Below are 23965 nucleotides of genomic sequence, written 5' to 3'. Positions count from 1 at the left end.
TGGTCCAGGTCCATGTCCTGGTCCTGGTCCATAGAGGACAGTGTGTGATATAAAGACTCAGACTCAGGGCTGTAAAAACGTTTTTATTCCCTTAAAAACCTCAACAGTTCATTCCAGAGGACACGCTGCCATCTACTGGTGAACAGCTGACAGGACACACAGCTGACGGTTACCATGACAACAGCAATAACACTGAACGTGGCTGGTTAAAGAGTACGACTGTTAAAGTTATGGAAACACACAGAACTGAGACTGAACACACGTTACCTGGAGGGTCCAGCTCAGAGATTCTGGACCTGTCAGAACTTGTAGGGTCCAGCTCAGAGGTTCTGGTTTGTCCTCCCTTGGACTGTGCCAGATCAGACAGTAAATAAACTGTGGCTCTGCTCTGCATAGTTCTGACACCAGAACCTGGATTTATTCCACCTCCTGAGCAGAACCCCCATGCTGGTTCAGGAACTGGTCCTCGGAGCAGAACCAGAGCCGACCTGCAGTACCAGGTCAGGTGGTCCTGTTCCTTCAGCATGTTCTCACGTCTCCTTATAAAAGCAGAAGTTCTGACAGTCAGTGAGCTCAGGGTCCGGTTAGAGGGCCGTCTGTCCTCACTGTCTTCATGTGGACACGTCCATCAGAACCGGGCCTTGTTGGCAGGACATTGGCACGTACTTTGGGAATGCCCCAAAATAAAGCCTTTCTGGCTTGATGTTAATAAAGCCATAATTAAGATTTTAATATTAAGATACCACGACAGTTCTCTATTATATTTCTGGAAAATTGTAACATTATGGCAGACAGCTGAATAAATATCATTTTTCAATTCTGATAGTAGCAGCCAAAAAGGCAATCACACGATGTTGGCTCCTTCCTGACCCCCCACGCTGTCCCAATGGATAAACATTGTAAACGACATTTATAGGATGGAAGCCACTTCATTTGTTGTACGTCTTAACAAGAGAGCCTTTGTAAACTTATGAGTAGATGGTCAGATTTGTAAAGCCATTACAACCAGACTTTATCGAGATCACCTGCTCTTAAAAACTGTTTTTTGAAATAGACTGTGTACTTCAATAGACTTAATGTGTGCACTTCCCCCCTTTTTTCTTTTTTTTTGTTTTTGTTTTTGTTTTGTTTTGGTATGTTCTAACTGTTCATTTGTATTTCTAAGGGGAAAAAACCAAGTGGATGGTATTTCAAAATATCTGTCTTGAACATGTTTGTATTGAATCCCACTTTCTGAAAATAAAGAATAATAAAAAAAAAGAACTGCTCCTTGTCAGTCATAAATGTCCATCAGAACCGGGCCTTGTCAGTCAGTAAAGTCCATCAGAACCGCTCCTTGGTTCCTCAGAAGTGGACGTGTCCAGAGTGTGGGTCCGGTGGTGGTCCTCCAGGAGGGACGTCCTGCAGCAGGTTCCGACCCAGCGGTCTGCTGAGCGGGTAGTTCTGGGCCAGGGCCTCCTCGGTCCAGTCTGTTCTGGACAGCAGCTGGTCCATGTGGGGTCCTGGGGCCCGGTGCAGCAGGGGGTAGGGGCTGATGGAGGGCTCCCGGTCCAGTAACGGGTGTCCGGGTCCTCGGTGTCCGTCTGGTCCGTAAGGGGCCACCGTGAGGATGGAGGGGTCCCGGTCCAACGTCTGCAGGGTCTGCTGGTCCATCTGGTACAGCTGCTTCTTGTGGACCGGGCTGTGGTCCTGGTGGTCCAGTCTGCTGTGGCACAGCTGCTTCTTGTGGACGTGGAGGTGGTCCTGGTGGTCCAGGTGGGCGTGGTCATCCAGCTTCTTCTGGTTCTGGATGCTGTCCTGGGCCTGGTGGTTCATCTGGAGCTGGTACTGTGGTCTCTTCTGGTTCTGAGGGTTGTCCTGGTCACGTGGGTCCATCTGAGGTTGGTACTGTGGTCTCTTATGGTTCTGAGGGTTGTCCTGGTCATGTAGGTCCATCTGAGGTTGGTACTGGGGTTTCTTCTGGTTCTGGTTCTGGTCTTGGTGCTCCTGGTTCTCCTCCAGGTCCATCTGGGCGTGGAACTGCTGCTTCTTCTGGCTCTGGATCTGGTTGTGGACCTGGTTCTTGATGTCCTTCCAGTGTCGGCCCCTGAGGACCGGCTCTAGGTCCAGACAGCGCTGACAGACCTCCTTCCCCGGTACCGTCTTGACCAGAACGTGGACCGCCAGCTGCCTCCAGATCGCCTCCTTCTCTGCAGAAGACCAGGGGCGGCGCTGGACCTTCCTGGGGGCCACAGGACCTGTAAGACAGAGGGACAGGTGAGAGAACCGAAGAACCAGGACCTGGACCAGGACCAGCAGGGCAATACGAGCCCAGGAGAACCCACCTGTGATGGGGGTCTGCAGTCTGGACTTTGGTGGAACCAGGGAGGTCCCCTGTCTGGGCTTGGACAGGCCTGGAAACAGGAAGAGACACATCAGACAGAACAACCTGGTGGTCCAGAGACACATCAGACAGAACCGCCTGATGGTCCAGAGTCAGGTCAGACAGAACCGCCTGGTGGTCCAGAGACACGTCAGACAGAACCGCCTGGTGGTCCAGAGACACGTCAGACAGAACCACCTGGTGGTCCAGAGACACGTCAGACAGAACCACCTGGTGGTCCAGAGTCAGGTCAGACAGAACCACCTGGTGGTCCAGAGACATCAGACAGAACCGCCTGGTGGTCCAGAGTCAGGTCAGACAGAACCACCTGGTGGTCCAGAGTCAGGTCAGACAGAACCACCTGGTGGTCCAGAGACATCAGACAGAACCGCCTGGTGGTCCAGAGTCAGGTCAGACAGAACCACCTGGTGGTCCAGAGACACGCCAGACAGAACCGAGCTAAGTCAGACTGAACTGCCTGGTGGTCCAGAGACATCAGACAGAACCACCTGGTGGTCCAGAGTCAAGTCAGACAGAACCGAGCCACGTCAGACAGAACCGCCTGGTGGTCCAGAGACAGGCTCTTCACGACTCACAACCTGAGCGAGTGCGCATGTGCGGCAGCTGAGCACTCGGTGAGAACGCCAAGCTTCGATATTTTGTCAAAATTGTGACGCTTACTTAACAAAAAGTGCCTGAAAGTTGGTGGACCTAACATAAAAGACGATTGACTGTGTCATGAGGCCCAAAAAGGTAAAAGAACAGCCTAAACCAAACGACAAGGACGTGGAACAACAGTTGGAACAAACAAGCAGCATGGCAAGTACACGAGATAACACCGAGCTCTCAGACTTGATACGCTCTGTAATAAGAGATCAGTATAGTAATGAAAACACTTACTACCATCACTGGCGAAATCTCTGCTTGTACGCGGAGGCTTGGAGAAGTGGATGAAACTTTGTCAAAGCTCGAGAGTCGGATTACAACCTTAGAGACGGAGAGCCAGACGCTGCGCAAAGCTAATGTGGAGCTGAGAGAGAGGGCTGAGCGGCTCGAGATGCACAGCCACAAATACAATCTGCGAGTGTTTGGTCTGCCGGATGGCATCGAAAAAGGCGATCCGACGAACTACATGAATATGTTGCTAAAAGAGTTATTCAAAGACAAGCTGATATCGGAACCTGAAGTAGAAATGGCACATCGAATCGGACCGTCGGGGAAACCTGGAGGGAGAGCAATGATTACGCGCCTGCGAAAGTTTACCACGAAGGAGGAGATACTGGAAGTGGCAAAATAGGAGCGTGCCTTACTGATTCAAGGGATGAACTTAAAGATCTTCCCTGACTTGACAACAGAGATGGCCAAGAGATGAGCCAGCTTCTGGGATACCAGGAAAAAACTGAAGAGCGCTAACGTGAGGCATGGCATCATTCATCCAGCCACACTGAGAGTGACTTTTGGAGGTGAGACCAAAAAGTTCACAAACAACCATGAAGCTGAAATATACTATAAAACTGTGATCGAACCTGGGGCAAAGAACATCGGATAAAAGGGATGAGTTATGAAAGAAAAGATGGACACAGAGGCCTTCGGAATAAATATGACATGAATTTTTGTATTAATGACTTAAAGAGAGAGAGTAATTATTATTAAGAAAATACTAAGAAAAGCAGGCCTATATTTTTGTTAGAGTTCTACTATGTAAGTTCACAATGTTTAGATTAAAATATGTATCTTAATTGTGAGCAGGCGTAGCTCAGTAAATGTTTTTGGTTCATTACAGACTTATGTGAGTGTGACTGGGTGTGTGAACGGTGTTTGTCAGAGCTTATTTGTTATCTATGTTCATATGACAGCTCAAAGGGGAAATAAAGGTTTAATTATTGTAAAACAAAAACCAGATGGTTAAAGACAAAATACTGCTGCAAAAAGGAGGATTTAAAATAGCTCATTTAAATGTGTTTAGCTTAAGAAACAAAGTGAAAGATATGCAGGATATATTACAGAATTATAATTTGCAGGTGTTAGTTTTATCAGAAACAAAATTAGATTAATCAATAAACAGCTCTTTATTAAGTACAGGTGATTATGATATCTGTAGATAAGACAGAAATTTGTATGCTGGCGGTGTAGCTTATGTCCAAAATCATATCCCAGTCAAAATGAGAACAGACCTTATGATAATAGGAGTTGAAGTTCTATGGTTACAACTACAGTTATCTCATCTGAAGCCTGTGATTATTGGATGTTGTTACAGACCACCAGATGCTACTATAATGTACTTTGACCAGATATGTGAAATGCTGGATAAAGTGAGTGATACAGGAAGCAAAGTCTGTTTTTTAGGTGATTTAAATGTAGATTGGAAATCTAAAAGTTGTGCGTTAAAAAATAAGTTACTTTCATTCTCTAATACTTGTAATATGAGCCAACTTGTCCAAGAATTTATGAGAGTGAATTTAAAAACTGATGGTTCTTTTTCAAGAACTCTTATTGATTCACTTTCTACAAATGTACCAGAGCTATGCTCTGAGGCGGTCTCTATTCCTGTTGGTTGTAGTGATCACAATTTAATTGCTGTTATACGGAAAACAAAGGTGCCTAAACCAGGACAAAAATGTATTTGTAGAAGGACACTTAAATATTTTAATGAAAATAATTTAGTGACAGAAATAAGTGGCATAGATTGGTCAGCGGTAATAAAAGAATTAGATCCATGTAAGGCGGTGGTGGTCTTTGACAACTTAATAACACAAGTGATTGATAAACATGCTCCTTTGAGGAAAAAAGCAGTGAGAAACATCTCAGCTCCATGGCTGGATCAAGAACTCAAAGACTTAATGAAACAAAGGGATAAATTAAAAAAGGAGGCAAGTGAATTTAATGATATTGTGGAATAAATATCGTACATTACGAAATCTTGTAACCAAATTAAATAAATCTAAAAAGCGCCTGTACTATCAAAAAAAGCTTAAAGAGGCTAAGTTGGATAGTGTAAAACTATGGGGAACATTAAATGAACTGAAGGAAGACAATGCGAACTACTCCGACTTTCTTGGAGGGAGATGAAACATATCTCACTAAACCAAGGGATATTGCCAATTACTTGAGTACATTTTATAAAAATAAAATCCAAGCACTTAGGAATACTTTGGGGTTTCGACAAACTGTAAATATTTCATATGATTTAATAAAAAATAATATCATGCAAAATAAAGACAATACTTTTACCTTTGAGGAGGTCACAGAGGATTACATAAAGAAGCTTTTGTTAGCAAGTAAAGACAAACCTTCTGGTATTGATAATATTGACATAAAATTTCTGAAGTTAGCGGTAAATTATATTTCCTTACCTGTCAGTCATATTATTAATATAAGTCTGCAAAGAAGTGTTTTTCCGTCCCAATGGAAGGCAGCAAAAATAATTCCTTTAATTAAAAATAATAAAGAGCCGCTTTCAGGTCCAAACAGTAGACCAATAAGTTTGTTACCATCATTAAGTAAAATTTTGGAAAAAGTTGCATATGATCAAATTCAGAAATATTTTTTAGACAATGATTTGAATACAATTTATCAACACGCATATAGAGCAGGACACTCCACGACAACTGCACTTACTCAGATTACTGATCACTGGCTTGAGGAAATCGATAATCAAAAGATAATTGGAACAATATTTATAGATTTAAGTGCGGCTTTTGATTTGTTGGATCATAATATTTTATTAGATAAATTAAGATTGTATGGATTTACATCATCAGCTGTGAAATGGGTTGAAAGTTATCTTTGTGATCGAGAGTATAAGGTTTATTTTAATGGAAGTTATTCTGAGTTTGGACTGATGGACTGTGGTGTGCCCCAGGGCAGTTGTCTGGGACCTTTGTTATTTTCTATTTTTACCAATGATTTTTCGCTGGTGTTACAACATGCAACCATGGCTATTTATGCAGATGACACAACAGTATATGCATCTGCACAAACTGTAGGTCAACTGAATAGCATCTTAAATGATGAAATGGCTTCCATTACACAATGGATTCAAGATAATAAATTAATTATTAATACTGGGAAAACAAAATGCATGGCAATAGGTTCTATATTCAATATGAGAAATGCACCCAGGCTTCACTTAATTCAAGGAAGTAAATTAATAGAACAAGTAGAGGAAGCAAAATTATTAGGTGTAGTAGTAGATTCTAAATTGTCCTGGACCAGTCAAGTTAATCATTTATTAAAGAAAATGGGGAGAAGTATGGGAACCATTAAATACTGTAGAAAACACATTCCTCAGTGGTTGAACAAACAGCTAGTTCAATCATTAGTACTGTCCTATTTAGACTATGCATCAGTCATTTGGTCTAATACGAGTGAAAATAATTTACACAAGTTACAAGTAGCTGAAAATAGGGCAGCACGGATTGTGTTAGGTTGCCCTTATAGAGCTAACGTAACAACAATGCATAATAACTTGACCTGGCTGACAGTTAAATGCAGATTTAAGTACTTTTTAATAACATTTATTAGAAATGTTATTGTTTCAAAAATGCCATAAATTATTCATTGTAAATTAGAATTTTTTTTTCAGGTATTCATAATTATAATACACACCAAGCAAGTGCCTCAGAGCAGAACAAATCAAAATCAACGAACTGTGAGTTATCGAGCCATGACTGCATGGAATGCTTTACCCAGATTTCTTATTGCAGAGAACAACAAAATTTGCTTTCAAAAGAAATTGAAACTTTTTCTGTTTACACAATAATGGACACAAAAGAAATACTAAAGTGAACTTACAATGAATGTAATATGACTTGTCATTGTTAACATTGTAATATGCAGCTATGTTTTTTTAATCCAAAATATTTTTATTATTTTCAAATGAAGTTATATGTACATTTGTAAAGGGAGAAAAAAATTTGTTCACAAAATCTTCTTATAAATAAAAATAAACATAAGATAGAGATATAATGTGTGAATCACAATAAAAGACATGTATATATGTACTTCAGTTTACATAAAAAAGACAAAATTGAAAATAGAATATAATTAAAGAAAAACAACAACAAAAAACAGAACGAAAATAAATAAATAAATAAAACAAAAAAACAAAAACACCCTTCCCACCCATCCCACCACTGCTCAACTATATATTAACTCCAGTACAACAATAGAAAGATTGCATTATACAGTATTGAGTGAATCACAGAGCTGGAAATGCCTGCATAAATAAATCCCAAATATCTTCAAAAGCGCCAGGAATTTGTGTCAGTGAGCATCTTATTTTTTCTAACTTTAAACCAGACATGACATCTTGTAGCCACTGTGCATGGGAAGGAGGGGAGCCATCTTTCCACTTTAATAAAATTGCTCGGCGTGCCAGTAACAAAGCAAAGGCAAGGGAGTTTTTTTTGTAGCATTAAGATGAACTGGGTTTTCAATCACCCCAAAGAGGGCAGCTATAGGGTTTGGTTCCAATCTAATATTGAAGATCTGGGAAAGGGTGTTAAAGATGGCTCCCCAATAATTATTTAAATGTGGACAGGACCAGAACATGAGGCTCAGGGAAGCTTCTGTTAGGTTACATCTGATACACAGAGGACTGACCTCAGGGTACACAGAAGACAGCTTGGCCTTGGAAATGTGTGCCCGGTGTATTATTTTAAACTGAATTAATTGATGGCAAGCACAGAAGGAAGATGAGTGAACCAGTCTAAGCGCACTAGTCCAGACATCTTCTGTTATGGTAACACCCAGATCATCTTACCAAGCTCTTTGGAATTTGTTTGTGTTTAGGCTTTTAAGTTCTAACATAATGTTATACAGTTTAGAAATTAGGCCTTTGGATGGCTTTAATGACAGAATATTATCAAGTGTTGTTGTTTGTAAGGAGGCAGGGGATTCAGGTAATTGTGACACAAGAAAATGTCGAATCTGAAGAAAACGAAAAAAATCAGATTTTAGAAGTTTAAATTTCTCCTTCAATTCTGAGAAAGATAATATGGAACCTTCTTTGAGAAGGTGTTTGAAACGTGTGATACCCTCCCGATTAGGGCTGAACGATTTATCTAATTTGCGATTTTATCGCGATATTACGTCACGCGATTTTGAAATCGCGTGGCTACTCGATTTTGAGCCTTTGTTTGGTTGTTTCGCACCCATTCATTTTAATCATGCCTGTGCATTAGGGCTGCCACGATTAGTCGACTAGTCACGATTATGTCGACTATTAAAATCGTCGACAACTAATTTAATAGTCGACGCTTCGTCTTTTTTTAAATCACTGTTTTTCTCTCAAAACTGCTGCGGCATCTTCCACTGCCGCGTCTGCCTTTCTGTCCTTGACACACATGCGCACTAGGGGTAATCGGGATCAGCCGCGATGTCACCGGAAATTTATACCTGACTGGCTATGGTATCATGGCAACCCGGCGGCAACGGAACTCTAAAGTGTGGGAGCATTTTAAGCAAACACAGGACAAAAGTGTGCAATGCAATATCTGCAAGACAGAGCTTTCCTTTCACGGCAGCACAAGTGCGATGCACGAGCACCTGAAAAGGAAGCACGTTTTGGCTTGTGACAACGATGAAGAGGGACCGTCGTCTCGGTAAGTTAACTGGCTAGTTAGCTGCTAATATTAGCGTAAACACAGAGCTAGCTTACTACTTACTGATAAAGCTGTAAACGTTAACAGTAGCGATGACGATTTGTTTCATTAGCCGCCCTTAGCACACATATTTCATGTGCTTTCTCTAACGTTATGACAGTGATGTGTTTGAATAGGAAATGTAGTAACGCTAATGTTTTCTAACGTTATGTTTCAGTGCTAAAAAAGTACGTTCTTCTTCAATGGACGGATTTGTTACAAAGCTAGCTACATGCACACCTCAGCAAGCAAATGTTCTGACTGAGTCCATACTGAACATGTTGGTGACGGACATGAGACCCCTGTCGATGGTGGAGGATGAAGGGTTTAAGGAGATGATTAAACAATTCAACCCGGATTATCACAACAACTACCTACCAGGCAGATCCCACTTCACCGCATTGATGGAGAAGAAATATCATGCAACCTTTGAGAAGGTCAGTCTCTCTTTCTCTCTCAGTTTCAATTTGATTGACTGGCATGAATGTATTAAAACAATATTGCAATAATAGCACAGTAAAATAAAGAAATGATTTAATAAACAAGCACCATTCAAATACATAAGAATTAAAAGCTCTTAGATCACTCACTCACTCACAATAGCAATTTAAGAATTCATAATGGTTAAAGCATGCAATGTAATTTTTTGTTTTTGTTTTCTTTGACTTATATGTTTAATATTTATTATTTAACCTACTTAACTGTATATGATAACTGAATTATTGAACTGGCAAATAAATTTAAAGCTTAATGCATAAGCTGACAAATATTGTTAATAATGAAAACAAATACTGTGTATAATTTTCTTCATAATGCTTACTATTCTTTCAAATCATGTCTTTAAGGTAAAGGAGACCCTCAGGGGCGTCAACAGTTTCCTCACGCTGACTGCTGATGTGTGGACCAGTCGTGCAACAGAGGCTTACCTTGGAGTGTCTTGCCATTTCCTGAGTGAAGACTGGAAAATGAAGATGTTCAACCTTTCCACCATGCCTCTTGAGGAGAGGCATACTGGTGCAAATATATTGACATGGATGGAACAGGTTTTAGCAAAGTTTGACATCTTGCCCACCAAAATAAAAGCAGTAGTTCATGATAGTGGTTCCAATATGGTGGCAGCAATGCGACTGCTTGAAGAAAAACATGGATGGGCCTCCATCCGCTGTGCTGGACACACACTCCAGCTCGTAGTCAACACTGCTCTCAAAGAAACCACCATTAGCAGAGCACTCGGTGCTGCCAGGCAGCTTGTGGAGCACTTTAAGAGAAGCGAGCTGGCTAGTACAAAGTTAAAGATGAAGCAGGAGCAAATGAATGTTAAGCAAAATGCACTGATCCAGGATGTCAGTACAAGATGGAACAGTACATTCCACATGATTGAAAGACTCCTTGAACAGCGCTGGCCTCTCACTGCCACTCTGTCAGATCCCGAAGTAACTCCAAGGGGGAAACACTACTTCGACCTGAAGCCAGAGCAGTGGGAGCTGCTTGAAGAATTGAAGCAGGGGTTGGCACCTTTTGAGACTGCTACTGTTTACCTTAGTGCACAGCAGTACACAACCATTTCAGGTCTTCCACAGGTGGTCAAAGGGCTGACACGGGCTGTACACCAAAGCCAATTTGAGACAAACTCAGGAAAATCCTTCATTTCCAGTGCAGAAAAGGGGATAACACAGAGGTGGGGGAGTATTTGCACTATCTCAGGAGACAAAGAAAATCCAGTTCTTCTTGCAGCTGCCCTGGACCCGAGATACAGAAAGCTGAAGTTTTTGACTCCTGAAGATGGCATCAGACTGCAGGGGAGTATTGAAGTGCTTGCTGTCAAAGAAGCAAAAACGACTGGGACACAGGATGCAAAAGGGCCAATGCAGAGGGCCCATGGTTCAGGTAGAAAGAGTACTCTGGAAACCCTTCTTCAGTCTGACACAGACAGTTTGAGTGAAAATGAGGATGGAGAATCTGAGGAGGACAGAAAGATCCAAGTTGTGATAAATGAAGTTCGGCTGTACTTCGGAGAGGCTTCACTTCCTAAAAACGAGGATCCACTGGAATGGTGGAGTGCAAATGAGGGGCGTTTCCCCACAATGTCAAAGCTTGCCAAATCATTTCTGTGCATCCCTGCAACCTCCACCCCATCGGAGCGGATTTTCTCTGCAGCAGGGAACATCTGCTCTCAAAAGAGAGCAAGCCTTTCTTCAGGACATGTAGAAATGCTAACTTTCCTGGCTATGAACAAGACCCTTGTGCAGTTTGGCATTATATAGAGTAACAGTATAGTAAAGTTGAATACTGTTGTGAGCACTGAGCACAAAACGCACTTTTGTTACATTTGAGTCAGTGAGACCAAAACTTTAATAATTCCTTAGTTACAAGTGCCTACCTCATTCTTGCTATGTTTGATGCCAAAGACAAATTAAGGAAAGAAAAGGCCTAAAAAAAAATATAAAGTTTTTTTTTTGTGTTGTTTAGGCAAGTGCCTTTTCCTTATTTTACTCAGGTGTTTGCACTTTATGCTACACAGTTAAACAACTGTTTGTTGCTACAAGCATATTTTATTAAAGGTTTATTGAACTGTTATCTTAATTGTCTTTATTTTTAGTTGGCATGTATCTTAAACACTTCAAGCTGAAAGCTAATTATGGTTATATAAGAGCAGCTTCATGCTGGTGCGATAAGTTGTATGTTTTACTTTGAATTTACGTATCATCCGATTAGTCGACTAATCGATAAGATAATCGGTGACTAGTCGACTATCAAAATAATCGTTTGTGGCAGCCCTACTGTGCATTCATATCCAAGGCCGCTAGGGGCGATAGTGCGCCCGCCCCTGGTATAGCAGGCGGAGTTAGGGAAAGAAGAAGCACACCTTGACGAGAGGCAAGCGGAGGCAAGCAGCAGCTAGCAGCTAACTTATAGCAAACAAACTTTCCCCACAATGCGTGAGGATCAGGAAAGTGAAGACAGCGATGGAAACACTGCACAGACTGTTTCTTTGCAGTCTAAGAGAAAAGGATCGTCCATTATCTGGCAGTATTTTGGATTTAAAAAAGAAGACGACGCACAGTCGGAGGTAATTTGCAGAACATGTGGGGCGAAAGTCTTAACATCAAAAGGAAACACTACAAATCTTTTCCAACATCTAAAAAACCACCACAAAACCGTATATGATGGCTGCATGGCAAAAATACCAACAAGACCAAAAGCACCTCAACAAGCTTCACTTAAAGTGATGTTTGAAAATGTTACCCCGTACGAGCGAACATCAAAAAGACACAGAGAAATCACACAGGCAATAGCGGAGTACCTGGCTAAAGACATGCTGCCTTTTAACAGTGTCAGCGGATCTGGATTCATGAAGATGGTCAATGTTTTGGACAAGCGATACAGCATCCCCGCACGTACTTACTTCAGCCAGGTTGCCATCCCTGAACTATATAAAAAGTGCAAGCACGAAGTCATGATGGAGATTCAAGCAGCTGGGTTTTTCGCTGGTACAACAGACTTGTGGACAAGTCGTGCATCTGAGCCGTACCAAAGTCTCACGGTCCATTTCATCACTGAAGATTTTGACATAAAAGCTCGCTGCCTTCAAACTGCCTACTTCCCAGACGACCATACAGGCGAAAATATTGCAGCAAGTCTGAGGGAGGGACTTTCGTGTTGGAATCTACCTGAAGAAAAACTTGTGTGCATCACCACAGACAACGCGTCAAATATGGTGAAGGCTGCGGAGCTGAATGAGTGGACCAGGCTTCAATGCTTCGGACACAGACTCCACCTCGCCATTGGTAAGTTTGTATTTTGTTCACGTGTGGTGGAAAAACAGACAAAAACATCTGACAAACATATTGATAATTCTACATAAATGAATGGGGTCATTTGTTATAACATAAATAACTCGTAAGAAGGGTTTCTTCAGTCGTCATCTGTACTTACAAGTACAGATGACGACTGAAGAAACCCTTTTTACGATGGGTCCTTCCTGTACGACTGAGACCCTTCACAAGCAACATAAACAACTAGTTTCTCATTTACATGGTGGCTTTAAATGTGAAACTATAATCAGAGGTGGGTAGTATTAAGTCACAATTACTCAATTAGATGAACATTTTGAAGTTTGTTCTTATACTTTTTAACTTCTAATTGGATAATGCTAGTATCTGTCCTCGAGCTTTTGGAGGATTTCATTGAAAATATTATGATTTTTACTGTATGTTTTTGTTTGCCATATCTAAAATATTATTCAGAATTTTTACCCTCAAAATCAAAGTGACTCATTACTACTATACTTTTTTTTTTTTTTTTAAACACTTTTACTTGAGCTTCTTCTAACATTACTCTACCCACTTCTAAATTTAATGGTGTAAATTAACTGCTGCTTGGCTTAAGCTGTAAAAGATGTGATGGTGACTATCAACTAATTATTTTTTGGCTTTGTTTTTCAGAAAACGCTCTTAAAGAAGTAGATGACAAGGTGTCAAGAGCCACAGGACTGTGTAGGAAGCTTGTAGGGCATTTCTCACACAGCTCTAAAAAGAAAATAGCCTTGGCTGAAGCACAGAGGCAGCTTAACTTACCTGAGCACTGTCTCATTGTGGAATGTCAAACACGATGGGGATCCAAAGAGAAGATGATCCAAAGAGTCCTCGAACAGGCCAAGGCCATATCAAAGGTCTTATCAGGAACACCAGCACGCACTCTCATCCCAACGTGGCAAGACATGGATGTGCTTGAATCTATTCACAAAGCACTACATCCACTATTAGAGTTCACAGATGCTCTATCCGGAGAAGAGTACGTCAGCATCTCCTACCTCAAGCCTGTTCTCCATCACTTGGCCACATCTGTGCTTGCTGACGATGCAGAGGATACTGAGTTAACAAAGTCAATTAAATCCAAAGTCCAGACATACCTTGAAAACAAATACAGCTGCCCTATCACTCAAGAACTTTTGGATGTGGCGTCATTTTTAGACCCTCGTTTCAAAACAAAGTACACCAACACAGACAAGATTCCCATCATTAAAAGCAGACTGAAGACAGAAATGCTGGATATACTAAGACAAGTAAGTCAAAATTGTATGGTTGAATATGATATTATGTTGAAACATGTATAAACTGAAATATTTTGTTATTTTTATCCTTCACTTGATAGGAGAAGAGATCTCGCACCGAAAGTGCCCACGGTCCACAAAGTGCACATTCCAGTGGGGCAAAAGGAAAGAAGTCAATTGGCAGCCTCTTCAAGTCCAGCGCTTCAGCCTCCGATGTGTCCAGTGTCAGTGTTCAGCCCGAAGATGTTGTGGAGGCCGAGTTTTGCAGCTACCTCCTTGCCCCCTTGATTGATGGAGAAGACGATCCACTTAAGTGGTGGAAAGAGTACAAATTTAACTTTCCCCACCTGTCGAAAATGGCCCGCAAGTACTTGTGTATACCTGCCACTAGTGCTGCTTCGGAGCGCCTTTTTAGCACAGGGGGCAACATTGTCACTTGCACACGAGCATCACTTAAACCAGCAAACGTGGACATGTTGGTCTTCTTAGCTAAGAACCTGTGAACAGTAAAACCTGGCGGAGGGTGTTTCGTTCAGTTGCACTTAAGTTTGTTTAGTAGTGTTTCGTACTCAAGTATTTTAATTTAAAGAAATGTTAAAAGGTATTTAATATTTACCTTTAGCAAGCATTTGATTTTGATGCACCTGATATCTTTTCTTTGAATACTTTTATTTATTATTTTTATTTTATCTCTAACTTACAAGCTGAAAAGTTTACTTGAGTTTTGAGAGTTTGTTGCACTATGCACTCTCTGCACTTTGTTTTGTTGACAAAGTCAAATGTTCACAAAGCTTCACATTCAGTGAATTTAATAAAAATGGCTTTGTATAAACAAGATAGTTTTGTTATTATTATGTAGCTTTATATACAACAAAAGGTATTTTTGGTGCAGTTAAAAAAAAAAGAAAAATCGAAGAAAAATCGATATCGCAATATTGGTAGCTAAAAATCGCAATTTTGAATTTGGTCAAAATCGTTCAGCCCTACTCCCGATGCCATCTCTGAAAACCTGCATCCATGATGGAAGGTTTAAAAAGATGGTTTAGGATAGGATTCCAGGTAGAAAAGCAGCTTAGGCCAAACTGTTTTCTAAATTGTCCCCAGATTTTCAGAGAATGTTTAACCACAGGATTATCAAACACATTAACAGAAGGTAAAGGTAAGGCAGAGCCGATACAAGCCAGAGGAAAAAGGCTGTTTGAAGAAAGCTCCAACGTAACCCAGTCAGGGCGTTCCGACTGTTCGTAGTAAAAGGACCAGTTAACTAAACATCTCAAATGGGCAGCCCAGTAATAAAAACAGAAATTTGGTAAGGCAAGGCCCCCAGCAAATTTCGGCTTTTGGAGATGTGTTTTGTTTAAACGTGGACGCTTGCCTCTCCACAGATAGGAAGTTATGATTGAGTCCAACTGTTGGAAAAAACGAATTGGAATAAAGACTGACAATGTTTGAAAGAGATACAAGAATTTCGGGAGAATGACCATTTTGACAGAATTCACACGACCTACTAAAGACATTGATAAGGGCGACCATTGTGACGTCAGTTTTTTGGTCTGGTCTAAAAGAACAGCAAAATTTTCTTTAAACAGGTCCTTATACCTCTTGGTGACTGTAACTCCAAGATATGACAATTTATAATGTTCAACCTTAAAATTTAGGTGAGAAAGATCCAAAGCCTTCGCTTTTTCATTTATTGGAAAAAGCTCACTCTTGCTAACATTTAATTTATAACCTGAGAGTATACCAAATTGATTTAAAATTGTTAAAGCAGCAGGAAGGGATTTAGATGGGTCGGAAACATAGAGCAGAAGGTCATCCGTGTAGAGAGAGACCCTGTGTTCCACGCCCCCTCTCCAAATACCAGACAGACTACTCAAAGTACGAAGGGCAATAGCAAGAGGTTCTATAGCTAAATTGAAGAGCATAGGACTTAGGGGACACCCTTGACGGGTCCCACGATGTAAATTAAAAGGCACTGACCGTTGGGAGTTGGTACGGATCATGGCAGTGGGGTGAGAGTACAACAATTTGATCCACAAGCAAAAGGAGGGTCCAAAACCAAATTTGTTAAGCACAGCAAATAGGTATGGCCATTCAACACGGTCAAATGCTTTCTCTGCATCGATGGACAGAACACATTCTGGCCTGTCCTCCCGAGGAGTGTAGAGGATGTCGAAGAGTCGCCTAACATTGAAATATGATTGCCTATTTTTAATAAATCCAGTTTGGTCTTTTGATATAATAGAAGGAAGAATGTTTTCCAGTCTGCGAGCCAGCACTTTTGCCAGAATCTTTGCATCTGTGTTTAGTAGGGATATAGGCCTATATGAGGCACAGCTGGTTGGGTCTTTATCTTTCCTAGCAAGAAGAGTAATGCATGCCTCAGCAAAAGACTGTGGCAGTCGGCCCAATTTGCAGGATTCTGAAAAAACAGAGCAAAGTAACGGTGAAAGACTCTGGGAAAATTTCTTAAAAAATTCTGAAGGGAAGCCGTCGGGGCCAGGACACTTGTTTGATTGCATTGACATTATAGCCTCAGCAATTTCAGAAAGAGAAATTGGCTCCTCCAGCTTTTTAGCAAAATCAGTAGAAAGCTTGGGAATGTTAAGGTTATCAAGGAAGCCATCAATCATCGTTGATGTTGCACTGGACTCTGAAGTGTAAAGTTGTGTATAAAATTCTTTAAAGGCCATATTAATTTTTTGAGGGTCAGTTGTAGTCTCACCATTACTCAGTTGTATCCTCAGAATAGCCTGTTTGGACCTAAAACCTTTAAGTTGATTGGCTAATAGTTTATTAGACTTGTCTCCGTAGGTATAGAATCTGGTTTTGTTTCGTAAAAGCAGCTGTTCAGCACGATAAGTAGTAAGCAAATCAAACCTAGTCTTCAGCTCGAGTCTCTTTTTATATAAATCAGATGATTTATTCTGAGCATATTGTTTGTCTAATTGTCCTATTTCCTGGATTAGATTGTTTTGTTCTTGAACTGATTTGCGTTTCATTCGGACAGTATAAGCAATGATCTGTCCACGAAGGTAAGCTTTAAGTGTATCCCATAAGGTGAGATAAGAGATATCTGGGTTCGCATTAGTATCAATAAAAAAAGCTATCTCATTCTCAATAAATTTAACAAACTCTACATCCGATAGCAAAGTTGAATTCAAACACCATTGCCTACATTCAGGAGGAAGGCCAGGAAGTGAAAGGGAGAGCGATAAAGGCGCATGGTCAGATATAACAATTGGCTGATATTCACAAGTAGCAGCAAAAGATAAGAGTTGGTTATTAAGGAAGAAATAGTCAATCCTGGAGTATGTATGGTGCACTGGCGAAAAAAAGGAAAACTCTGACATTTGGATGCAAAAAGCGCCAAATATCACATGCACCAAAATCATTAAGAAAGCCATTGATTACATTGGCAGACCTATTTGCTGTGCTGCGGCTGTTTGAGGACCTGTCCATCAACGAATCCAACCAACAATTAAGGTCACCCCCCAATATGAGATGATAGATATTCAAGTCAGGTAATAGTGAAAACAATTGATTAAAAAAATTGGCATCATCCACATTTGGTGCATACACGTTAACCAGGACCACAAGCATATTGTATAGGTTCCCTGAGACAATTACATATCGACCATAGTTATCTGATATTACGTCCTGTGGTTCAAATTGAATAGATTGGTCAATAAGAATCGAAACCCCTCTAGATTTGGCTTGAAATGAAGAATTGAAACACTGCCCAGACCAATTCAACAGTCTACTTGAATCAGAATTACGAATGTGTGTTTCTTGTAGAAAAGCAATTTTGGCTTTAAGATGTTTGAAATGAGAGAATACTTTTTTGCGTTTAACAGGATGATTCAATCCTTTCACATTCCAGCTCACAAAATTAAGGCTAGTCATTATTCAGCATAGATAAAGGAATGTGTTTAAAGTTAGATTAATTAATGTGATAGTAGGACTGGAACAAATAAAATGTCCAGCACTTTACTAAAAAAGCTGCATGTAGCAGTGGCGACCCCCACCTACCCTCCCAAACCAAGATAGCTGCGACTAAGTAAAAATGAAAAACAAAAAACAAACAAACAAAAAAAGCAGCAAGCTCTGAAAAAAGAAACAACTCCTCAGACTCTCTTCCAGGCACAACATAAACTCACCAAACAAAGTACAAAGCTCCGGCATAATTTTAATAAGTAGCAATAGTAACCCCTTATTTATAGTATTGACACTGTACACTAGGGAATTATAGAAAACCAACAAACAATATCGTCCCAACAAAAGTCCGAATTACAATGCAATGTAATGGGCCATTTGGATTATTTATGTCAAAAAAGTTAAAGAAATAAACAGTGTATATCACCTGTAATATCGTTAACATCCAGAGTGGAATAGCAGACAAGTTAGCGGCTGTCAGTTCGTTCACGACGAGGCAGATTGGCGTGCAGGGTTGTCATTGAGGAACTTTCGTCCAGCGTCAGCAGATTCCATCCACCTCTTGGTTCCGCTGGGCAGCGTCAGACGGAGACGAGCCGGGTAAAGCAAGGCAGGTTTAAAGCCCCTTTTGTAGAGATCAGTCATCACGTCTCTATATTGCACACGTTGACTCATCACCTCTGCGCTGTAATCCTCCACAATACGAATCTGCTGGCCATGGAAGTCAAATTTCCCTCTACGGCGGGCTTCCCGGATAATGAGCTCCTTCATTTGGTATCAGTGAAGGCAAAGAAGGACTGGCCGCGGACGCTGCCCTGGACCCGGCTTCAGAGTCAGCGTACGATGCGCTCTGTCAATCTCAGGTAGGCTCGGTAAAATGTCTTTTCCGACTACATTTTGGAGAAGCTGAGCGAAAAACTCAGTGGGGCGACCGCTTTCAGTGGACTCAGCTAAGCCAATAATTCGTAGATTTGAGCCTCTGCTTCTGTTCTCCTGGTCAGTGACTTTCATCTTAAGCTTGGTGTTTTCCTCACGGAGAAAGGAGCAGGTCGCCTCCAAATCCAAGACCCGCTGGCTAAGATCATCTGCGGATAGCTCGAGGGAGGAAATTCGCTGGTCATGGTCATCCGTGACAAGTTTTGCCTGGTCTAGTTTAGCCTCAATCCCGGTGAGTGATAATTTAAACTCAGCAGACAAGTCTTCACGGTGTTTTTGAAGTAAGGCGGATATGGCCTCGATGGTCAAGCTAGCACTAGCCGTGCCATTAGCAATGGCTGCAGTAGATATTTTGAATGTTCCCGGCTTCAGGTAGAGATAAAAAAATCGTTTTCGAGTAAGTAACAGACAAAAAAAAACTGTACTTTATATGGAGTTTGTTGGCGAAAAAATGTTCAATGTCTGCCGGAGCTTGTTCTCCACGCACCTACTCCATCAACGACCCGGAAGCTCTCCCATCTGCAGCTATGTTTTTGAATTTTGGTTTCTCATCTTCAGATTTTCTCATTGAGCTCTTGGTAGCTTGTTGTTAAATTGTATGATAGGTGTGTAGAAGGATGTAGAGGTGTGTGTGTGTGTGTGTGTGTGTGTGTGTGTATATATGTATATATATATATATATATATAATAAAAAGTGCATTGTTTGTAATGAATATGAGAAAGACCCCAGGAAGAATAGCCTCTGAGTTGTGTCAGAGGCTATTGGGGTTCTTAATAAACAAACAAACCGCCTGGTGGTCCAGAGACACGCCAGACAGAACCGCCTGGTGGTCCAGAGACATCAGACAGAACCGCCTGGTGGTCCAGAGACACGTCAGACAGAACTGCCTGGTGGTCCAGAGACACGTCAGACAGAACCGCCTGGTGGTCCAGAGACACGTCAGACAGAACCACCTGGTGGTCCAGAGACACGTCAGACAGAACCACCTGGTGGTCCAGAGACACGCCAGACAGAACCGCCTGGTGGTCCAGAGACATGTCAGACAGAACCGCCTGGTGGTCCAGAGACATCAGACAGAACCGCCTGGTGGTCCAGAGACACGTCAGACAGAACCGCCTGGTGGTCCAGAGACACGTCAGACAGAACCGCCTGGTGGTCCAGACACGTCAGACAGAACCGCCTGGTGGTCCAGAGAAACGTCAGACAGAACCGCCTGGTGGTCCAGAGACACGTCAGACAGAACCGCCTGGTGGTCCAGAGACATCAGACAGAACCGCCTGGTGGTCCAGAGACGTCAGACAGAACCGCTTGGTGGTCCAGACACGTCAGACAGAACCACCTGGTGGTCCAGACACACGTCAGACAGAACCGCCTGGTGGTCCAGAGACATCAGACAGACCCGCCTGGTGGTCAAGAGACACGTCAGACAGAACCGCCTGGTGGTCCAGAGTCAGGTCAGACAGAACCACCTGGTGGTCCAGAGACATCAGACAGAACCGCCTGGTGGTCCAGAGACATCAGACAGAACCGCCTGGTGGTCCAGAGACAGGTCAGACAGAACCACCTGGTGGTCCAGAGACATCAGACAGAATCGCCTGGTGGTCCAGAGACACATCAGACAGAACCGCCTGGTGGTCCAGAGACATCAGACAGAACCGCCTGGTGGTCCAGAGACAGGTCAGACAGAACCACCTGGTGGTCCAGAGACATCAGACAGAACCGCCTGGTGGTCCAGAGTCAGGTCAGACAGAACCGCCTGGTGGTCCAGAGACACGTCAGACAGAACCGCCTGGTGGTCCAGAGACATGTCAGACAGAACCGCCTGGTGGTCCAGAGACACGTCAGACAGAACCGCCTGGTGGTCCAGAGACATCAGACAGACCCGCCTGGTGGTCAAGAGACACGTCAGACAGAACCGCCTGGTGGTCCAGAGTCAGGTCAGACAGAACCACCTGGTGGTCCAGAGACATGTCAGACAGAACCACCTGGTGGTCCAGAGACATCAGACAGAACCGCCTGGTGGTCCAGAGACATCAGACAGAACCGCCTGGTGGTCCAGAGACATCAGACAGAACCGCCTGGTGGTCCAGAGACAGGTCAGACAGAACCACCTGGTGGTCCAGAGACATCAGACAGAACCGCCTGGTGGTCCAGAGACACATCAGACAGAACCGCCTGGTGGTCCAGAGACATCAGACAGAACCGCCTGGTGGTCCAGAGACAGGTCAGACAGAACCACCTGGTGGTCCAGAGACATCAGACAAAACCGCCTGGTGGTCCAGAGACATGTCAGACAGAACCATCTGGTGGTCCAGAGACAGGTCAGACAGAACCACCTGGTGGTCCAGAGACATCAGACAGAACCGCCTGGTGGTCCAGAGACATGTCAGACAGAACCGCCTGGTGGTCCAGAGACATCAGACAGAACCGCCTGGTGGTCCAGAGACATCAGACAGAACCGCCTGGTGGTCCAGAGACATCAGACAGAACCACCTGGTGGTCCAGAGACACGTTTGACAGAACCGCCTGGTGGTCCAGAGACATCAGACAGAACCGCCTGGTGGTCCAGAGACATCAGACAGAACCGCCTGGTGGTCCAGAGACATCAGACAGAACCACCTGGTGGTCCAGAGACACGTTTGACAGAACCGCCTGGTGGTCCAGAGACACGTCAGACAGAACCACCTGGTGGTCCAGAGACACATCAGACAGAACCGCCTGGTGGTCCAGAGACATCAGACAGAACCGCCTGGTGGTCCAGAGACACATCAGACAGAACCGCTTGGTGGTCCAGAGTCAGGTCAGACAGAACCACCTGGTGGTCCAGAGACACGTCAGACAGAACCGCCTGGTGGTCCAGAGACATCAGACAGAACCGCCTGGTGGTCCAGAGACATCAGACAGAACCACCTGGTGGTCCAGAGACATCAGACAGAACCGCCTGGTGGTCCAGAGACATCAGACAGACCCGCCTGGTGGTCCAGAGACACATCAGACAGAACCGCCTGGTGGTCCAGAGTCAGGTCAGACAGAACCACCTGGTGGTCCAGAGACATGTCAGACAGAACCACCTGGTGGTCCAGAGACATCAGACAGAACCACCTGGTGGTCCAGAGACACATCAGACAGAACCGCCTGGTGGTCCAGAGACATCAGACAGAACCGCCTGGTGGTCCAGAGTCAGGTCAGACAGAACCGCCTGGTGGTCCAGAGACACGTCAGACAGAATCGCCTGGTGGTCCAGAGACACATCAGACAGAACCGCCTGGTGGTCCAGAGACATCAGACAGAACCGCCTGGTGGTCCAGAGACAGGTCAGACAGAACCACCTGGTGGTCCAGAGACATCAGACAGAACCGCCTGGTGGTCCAGAGTCAGGTCAGACAGAACCGCCTGGTGGTCCAGAGACACGTCAGACAGAACCGCCTGGTGGTCCAGAGACATGTCAGACAGAACCGCCTGGTGGTCCAGAGACATCAGACAGAACCGCCTGGTGGTCCAGAGACACGCCAGACAGAACCGCCTGGTGGTCCAGAGACATGTCAGACAGAACCGCCTGGTGGTCCAGAGACATCAGGCAGAACCGCCTGGTGGTCCAGAGACACGTCAGACAGAACCGCCTGGTGGTCCAGAGACACGTCAGACAGAACCGCCTGGTGGTCAAGAGACATCAGACAGAACCGCCTGGTGGTCAAGAGACATCAGACAGAACCGCCTGGTGGTCCAGAGACATCAGACAGAACCGCCTGGTGGTCCAGAGACAGGTCAGACAGAACCACCTGGTGGTCCAGAGACATCAGACAGAATCGCCTGGTGGTCCAGAGACACATCAGACAGAACCGCCTGGTGGTCCAGAGACATCAGACAGAACCACCTGGTGGTCCAGAGTCAGGTCAGACAGAACCGCCTGGTGGTCCAGAGTCAGGTCAGACAGAACCACCTGGTGGTCCAGAGACATGTCAGACAGAACCACCTGGTGGTCCAGAGACATCAGACAGAACCACCTGGTGGTCCAGAGACACATCAGACAGAACCGCCTGGTGGTCCAGAGACATCAGACAGAACCGCCTGGTGGTCCAGAGACAGGTCAGACAGAACCACCTGGTGGTCCAGAGACATCAGACAGAACCGCCTGGTGGTCCAGAGACATGTCAGACAGAACCGCCTGGTGGTCCAGAGACACGTCAGACAGAACCGCCTGGTGGTCCAGAGACATCAGACAGAACCGCCTGGTGGTCCAGAGACACGTCAGACAGAACCGCCTGGTGGTCCAGAGACATCAGACAGAACCACCTGGTGGTCCAGAGACACGTTTGACAGAACCGCCTGGTGGTCCAGAGACACGTCAGACAGAACCGCCTGGTGGTCCAGAGACACGTCAGACAGAACCGCCTGGTGGTCCAGAGACATCAGACAGAACCGCCTGGTGGTCCAGAGACATCAGACAGAACCGCCTGGTGGTCCAGAGACACGTCAGACAGAACCGCCTGGTGGTCCAGAGACATCAGACAGAACCGCCTGGTGGTCCAGAGACATCAGACAGAACCGCCTGGTGGTCCAGAGACACGTCAGACAGAACCGCCTGGTGGTCCAGACACGTCAGACAGAACCACCTGGTGGTCCAGAGACACGTCAGACAGAACCGCCTGGTGGTCCAGAGACGTCTGACAGAACCTCCTGGTGGTCCAGACACGTCAGACAGAACCGCCTGGTGGTCCAGAGACACGTCAGACAGAACCGCCTGGTGGTCCAGAGACATCAGACAGAACCGCCTGGTGGTCCAGAGACACGTCAGACAGAACCGCCTGATGGTCCAGAGACAGGTCAGACAGAACCTCCTGGTGGTCCAGAGACACGTCAGACAGAACCGCCTGGTGGTCCAGAGACATCAGACAGAACCGCCTGGTGGTCCAGAGACACGTCAGACAGAACCGCCTGGTGGTCCAGAGACACGTCAGACAGAACCGCCTGATGGTCCAGAGACAGGTCAGACAGAACCTCCTGGTGGTCCAGAGACACGTCAGACAGAACCGC

The 23965-nt window shown here is 44.1% G+C and overlaps 3 protein-coding genes across 4 annotated transcripts; 2 read left to right on the top strand and 1 right to left on the bottom strand.

The window, feature by feature from the left end:
• Positions 1 to 70: 70 nt before the first annotated feature.
• On the bottom strand, positions 71 to 23705 carry LOC127532661 (ataxin-2 homolog). Its single transcript, XM_051944619.1, has 4 exons — positions 23545 to 23705; positions 2325 to 2461; positions 307 to 2237; positions 71 to 267 (listed from the first exon to the last, which is right to left on the bottom strand). The coding sequence occupies exons 1-3, from the start codon at positions 23688 to 23690 to the stop codon at positions 1345 to 1347; spliced, it is 1176 nt and encodes a 391-aa protein (XP_051800579.1). The 5' UTR covers positions 23691 to 23705; the 3' UTR covers positions 71 to 267; positions 307 to 1344.
• On the top strand, positions 8185 to 11381 carry LOC127532659 (E3 SUMO-protein ligase ZBED1-like). Of its 2 annotated transcripts, XM_051944612.1 has the most exons (3): positions 8185 to 8967; positions 9185 to 9443; positions 9852 to 11381. In XM_051944612.1, exons 1-3 carry the CDS (start codon positions 8780 to 8782, stop codon positions 11268 to 11270), a joined length of 1866 nt encoding a protein of 621 aa, XP_051800572.1. In that variant the 5' UTR covers positions 8185 to 8779; the 3' UTR covers positions 11271 to 11381. The 2 variants fall into 2 exon arrangements, with proteins under 2 accessions (XP_051800572.1, XP_051800573.1); XM_051944613.1 differs by lacking the exon at positions 8185 to 8967 and having other exon boundaries at positions 9151 to 9443.
• LOC127532658 (E3 SUMO-protein ligase ZBED1-like) lies at positions 11460 to 14562 on the top strand. Its single transcript, XM_051944611.1, has 3 exons — positions 11460 to 12794; positions 13452 to 14071; positions 14161 to 14562. The coding sequence occupies exons 1-3, from the start codon at positions 11942 to 11944 to the stop codon at positions 14560 to 14562; spliced, it is 1875 nt and encodes a 624-aa protein (XP_051800571.1). The 5' UTR covers positions 11460 to 11941.
• Positions 23706 to 23965: the final 260 nt, after the last annotated feature.

The sequence above is a fragment of the Acanthochromis polyacanthus genome, chromosome 24 (assembly GCF_021347895.1).
Source record: "Acanthochromis polyacanthus isolate Apoly-LR-REF ecotype Palm Island chromosome 24, KAUST_Apoly_ChrSc, whole genome shotgun sequence".
NCBI classification, from domain to species: Eukaryota; Metazoa; Chordata; class Actinopteri; family Pomacentridae; genus Acanthochromis; species Acanthochromis polyacanthus.
Note: the sequence above shows the minus strand (reverse complement) of the source record. Positions and strands in the feature narration are given on the sequence as shown.